The sequence below is a fragment of the Notothenia rossii genome (assembly GCF_949606895.1).
Source record: "Notothenia rossii genome assembly, chromosome: 4".
NCBI lineage: Eukaryota > Metazoa > Chordata > Actinopteri > Perciformes > Nototheniidae > Notothenia > Notothenia rossii.
This window is the reverse complement of record NC_136902.1, coordinates 53,459,978-53,465,802: the sequence shown is the minus strand read 5'-3', so window position 1 is coordinate 53,465,802 and position 5,825 is coordinate 53,459,978. Positions and strand designations below refer to the sequence as shown.

General features: G+C 38.4%; 1 protein-coding gene across 1 annotated transcript in view; it reads left to right on the top strand.

Moving 5' to 3' along the window:
• Positions 1-5,825, top strand: part of ech1 (enoyl CoA hydratase 1, peroxisomal) — a 37,186-nt gene that overhangs the window by 30,547 nt on the left and 814 nt on the right. The window contains exons 6-7 of the mRNA XM_079673777.1: positions 4,780-5,075; positions 5,558-5,708. Of these exons, the coding sequence (XP_079529903.1) occupies positions 4,780-5,075; positions 5,558-5,708 (447 nt within the window). The remainder of the gene's footprint in view (positions 1-4,779; positions 5,076-5,557; positions 5,709-5,825) is intronic.

Here is a 5,825-nt window from a genome sequence, read left to right as displayed (position 1 = left end):
TTTAACTAAAAAATGCATTTCCTGCTGAAAATGCATGCAAATGCTGTAAACTGTGTACATTTGTTGCTGAATTTAGCTGAATATGTTATTAGCTGAATGGTAGCTGCTTTTAGCTACAGAGACCAAGTAAGTGTGTTGCTGTGTTGCTGAACTTAGCAGAGAAATGCAGAAAAGTGAAATGATTTGAATCAAAATTGTTACAGCTCAAATGCATTGCAATGACTTTGTTGAAAACTTAAAAGTGAAATGTTAAACTGGAAGAGTAGGAAACATAGTGAAGAAGCTTAATATTTAAAAGAAAAGGTTTAAAAAAAGGTATAGACAACAACATGTATAGCCTCAATGTCCTGAAATAGCTGAGTAATTTAATAGTTGAATGGTTTATAGCTGATAGTAGGCTGAAGGAGTTAGATATTAAATGTAAGTAGTAGTGAATGAATGTGTATTAAGAAGAGAAAATAAAGTAAAAACGCTTTGAAAAGCAGCAGAATATTTTAACTGCAAACTTTTGAACTAAAACCAAACGTCACCAATAACGTATAAAATATGTGGAAAGTGTTGAAGTCCGTATGAAGTCTCCATCAGACAGAAAAGAATAGGCTGAGACAGTTTGTTAAACTCCAGTCTGTGTGATTGTGTTTGAGCTGACAACGTTATCAAACACCTGTGTGTGTAAACTCAGAGATCAAAGGTTACCATGGTGACGACGTTGTGAAACACCTGAGTGTGTGAGCCAGAGATCAAAGGTTTCTATGGAGATGTGCAGTGAAAGGAGAGCCTTTCCATTGTTCTGAATGAGAAATAAACCTCTTACATTTCTAACTTTTGTTGAAAACGGTAGCAGCTATCGGTAAAATGTCAACGCGTGGAACATGTCAAGACCCTGAGAAGCGTCTTTGTCTGCTTTTTGTGTACTTTCGGTTCAATAATGTGGCATTTTGGTCAGATTTACTAAAGGTGTGCAGCTGGTGCTCTGAGGACAGATCAGGCTGAATTTACAATTGGCCTTAATGGAGACATGTTGAACGTTTCTGTCACTTCATGACACTTGGCACTAAGCATTCCACTATTGTTCTTCAAATCTTTATTCTTCAACTTCATATTATTTCACCTGCAGTTCTTCCGTAAGTTTTAACAATATAACTTCAGCATACTTTCAGCTACAGAAATCATTAAAATATCAAAAATATTCAGCCTTTTCAGCACATGATGGGAAAATTTCAACTTTTTCCAAATATTTTATACTTTTTGAAATATTCAGCGTTTTAAACTCTTTTTTTAAATTAAAGTCAATGGGAACCTTCAAATCCTCTTTTACCTACACCTTGCGCCAAATGCTACTCCTTCCACATACTTTCAGCTAGAGACTTCATTCCAACTTTAAAACGGTCACAAGACATTCAGCTATAAAACTTGTTCTTCAGATTTTTTAATATATTTTAGACTTTTTGAGATATATATATATATATAGTTTGGAGCTTGGTAAAGAGGCCTTCTTCAGATTTTAACATTAGTGTGTGTTGTGCAGCTCGTTAAGGGCAGAGTTGGGTAATAATAATATTACTTGACACAGTGGCTTTTGGCAAAACACAAAAGAAAACTCGAGAGAGATGAGTTATTGTTATTACAACGTGACTTCACTATTATTTAACAACTCTTTTTATTGGGTTCTTTTATTTGGGGTTAAGTACATTGTCAGAATAATTGAGAAATGTATTTAACTTCTGTTAGACAGCTATATGCCATAAATGTTTGCATACATTCACAGTAAATATGTATTCAGTATGATAGCTGTCACAATGTAACAATAACTCATCTCTCTCGAGTTTTCTTTGTGTTTTTTGCCAAAAGCCACTGTGTCAAGTGTCCTACTTGGGTTGCCGTCCGGAGTTGTCAAATATGACGGACCATCTCGCACATCCGCACTGCAGATCGGGCAGAGCTGCAGATCGGGTAGTGACACCTTGCCTTGCCTAGATTCTCGCCACAAGTTATTAACCCAAAAGTACACCAAAAAAAGCAGACCCTCAGGGTCCTGACATGCACCACGCGTTGAAATTTTACCGATAGCTGCTACCATTTTTAAACTATAGTTAGAAATGTAAGAGGTTTATCTCTCATTCAGAACAATGGAAATGCTCTCCTTTCACTGCACATCTCCATAGTAACATTTGATCTCTGGGCTCACACATACAGGTGTTAGATAACGTTGTCACCATGGTAACCTTTGATCTCTGGGATCACACACAGGTGTTTGATAACGTCGTCACCTCAAACACACAGACTAGACTTTAACAGACTGTCTCAGGCTATTATTTTCTGTCTGATGGAGACTTCATACTGACTTCAACACTTTCCACATATTTTATACATTATTGGTGACGTTTGGTTTTAGTTCAAAAGTTTGCAGTTAAAATATTCTGCTGTTTTTCACTTTATTTTCTCTTCTTAATACACATTCATTCACTACTACTTACATTTAATATCCAACTCCTTCAGCCTACTTTCAGCTATAAACCATTCAACTATTACATGATTGAGCTCTTTCAGGAAATTGTGGCTATACATGTTGTTGTTTATACCTTTTTTAAACCTTTTCTTTTAAATATTAACCTGTTAAGCCCAGTACACAACAATATTCACGAAACTGATTCCACAGATTCCAATAGTATAACTATCATCACTGTGCGACCAAAACTCGCGGCAGCGAAGGCAAAACCAGACAACATACAACTTAGCTTTACGTGGCCAAAACGGCAAATATGTCTTACTTTTGCTGTTTTCTGATCAAAATTTGTGTTCAATGGCATTAAAACGCATAACGACGCTGCTGAGGGTTAATCCAAAGTCTCTGTGTCACTTTGAAATGATTAACGATAGTCCATCATAATATTTATAGCAATCTGCCCAGTTTTCAGTTTTCAGAGCCTAACATAGCTTTCGGTTTGGGCAAACTGTGTGCGCATCACTCTCACTCCTCCATGGTAACGTGTAGGTGGATTTAGGAACTTCCCCTCGATTCTATTGGCTCTAACGGTTCAAAAGAGGTCTCAATCACCAAAATCAACCAATGGGTTCCAGAAATTTGGCAAATACACCCAATTTGTTCCTAAACCTCTCTAAAAAGGTAAAATGTTACTTTTTTTGCATCAATCTTGATACAGGGTACTTACAGTATATGTTATAGTTTGGATTCCTAACCTTTTGTCTACTATCCTATCATTAAAGGGTGGTTTTCACTGTAAGTAATGTTTTCTTTTTGGACGGAAACTATAATTCACATTTTTTTTACTATGTTCAATCTGAATTTACTTTAAAATAAAAACATCTATATTGATTCTGACTTTTCTACATCCAACTCACAGGTGTATCATTGCTTTGAAGAAAAAGATGATTAATTTACCCCTTTTAGAAGGGAAGATATAGTCATTTGTTCTGGGCATGTCATTTTCGAGCCCTGAGCCCTGGCTCAGGGCTCGACAGGTTAATCTTCTTCACTATGTTTCCTACTCTTCCAGTTTAACGTTTCACTTTCAAGTTTCCAACAAAATCATTGCAATGCATTTGAGCTGTAACAATTTTGATTCAAATCATTTCACTTTTCTGCATTTCTCCACTAAGTTCAGCAACACTGAAACAGAGACCATTCCACTAATAAAATATTCAGCTTTTTCAGCTAAATTCAGCAACAAATGTACACAGTTTACAGCATTCGCACGCATTATCAGCAGGAAATGCATGTTATAGTATAAAATGCTATTCCGTGCACACTAAGGCCCAATCCCAAATCACCCCCTCGACCTACCCCTCCGTGACGGAGTGAACTCCATCTGTAGCCACACTCGCAGCTGAATGAAGTTCCCTCCATCAAGGGTATAAATACAGCGGCAAGCTTTGGGACGGCCTCCCCTCTCTCCGGCAGAAGCAGGAAATGCCGTAACTGTATGTGGTTTCAAATCAGCATCTCTTTGACAAAAATTGTAAATTAATAACTCAAATAAAACTCCAAACATCTTTAATTGTGTTACTTTTTTGTAAAGCTCTTTTAGTTTTAAACCTGATGTTTATAAGCTCCTTAGTTTTTGCAACAGTCTGTAAATATACACAACTTCATAATAAAATGCACACATTTACCTTTTTCTAGACTAAACACAGGTATGATCCTAAGTTAAAACATATGAGGTTATCATGAGGTTGTTAAAGAGCATTTTGCAGGGTTTGTTTTTTTCTACATTTATGCTTAAACTTGCTTGAAAATTACAATTAAAAAAGTGAATGTAGGATTTGATATGTTTTACGAGACATAAGGGCAGGAATTCAGAGGGAAAGGAGCAATTTTGAGCTCTGCTCTTAAAAACGGCTTTTTTTTAAGGTCATACGTCAAACGCGTCATATTACATAACAAAGGGTAAACATCTCCGCTCTCTGACCGCGGGTATAGTTAGTAGTTGCGTTGAGTTGAGCGGTTGTGTTTTAGTGAGCTGGTATTTTTCGGTAGTTTTACATTGTATTTCACCATTTGTAATCATGGTGCAGTATTGTGTTTGTGCAGGTTACACAAATACCAGCCTGTCAGGACATCGAGTCCACAGTAAAAAGGACCGGAGCTAGCGTTCGTTCCTGGGTGCGTTGTGCATCCACCTCCCTGCAGCACATACTCTCCACAGCTTTATCAGGAAACCGTATTACTTCTCTCTCTCCCCCCCCCCTTCGCTGCTCTCTCTCTCTCCCCTCCGGTACACGGCACCGTAAGACGTAGTGTGGAGTTGCATTAGGTAACGCTGTGGTGGCTGTACTGCTCCAGCCGTCTCCTTTGTGTTTGTTTGTTTCCCCCTGTCTGTGTTGTTTGTGTGTGCGTGGTATAGTTTTTTCTACTCACATTATGTGCAATGCCTTGTTTTAACTGCTGCTGAAAATGTTTCCCAGTCTGATTCAAATCAGTTTGTTTTAAAAAATGTATTCTGCTCTCTATATATAAATGCTATGTATCTCTGTTCCTGCAGCCTGGTGAACGAGCTGGCTCTGACTGCCAGGAAGATGTTCGCTGATGAAGCCAAGAGCAGCGGCCTGGTCAGGTAAAGCACTCTCTATAGACCATACACTTTCACACATGTGTCATCAAGTCAGGCTGTTTTTAGTTCATTTTTGGTCAGTGTTGATGTGTGTGTAGGCCTTTTCTCCTGGTCAAAAAGTGATCAGCTGCATCAACCTTTAACTTACAAATGTTTTGAACGAGTAGCTAACAGACTTTTTATGGACCACATGCAGAGACATTTTAGTTTCCAGTGTAAAATCAGGAATGTTCAGGCTAAGTCCCACTTTTTAATCTTGTAAACCTACTTTATATTACAGACCCCTGCTGCTGCTGCTGCTGCATCTAAAAACAATAGGGGCTAGAGTAGCTGCACAACTAATTGGTTTTCTCAATGTTTTAGCCACCTTATTGTTAATATACACTTTCAAGCCAAAAATAACAAGAGCACCTCAATTTCAAAGAGAAACTTTGACCTATTTGTTAAGCAATCAGTCTTAACACTTTCCCTCGTGCTTCCTCCAGCCGAGTGTTTGCAGATAAGGAGGCAATGATGGCCGGAGCTCTGCAGATGGCGGGGGAGATCGCCGGCCGCAGCCCTGTGGCTGTGCAGGGCACCAAGATCAACCTCATCTACTCCAGAGACCACAGTGTGGCCGAGGGGCTGGACTACATGGTGAGAGCAAAGACTTTAAAAATAAGAAACTATTGGAGGATTTTTCTCACATCACCCCACCAGTCAGACCATGGATCAGCCTTTATCTTAATAAACACCTTGTTCTTTCTTTCCCAG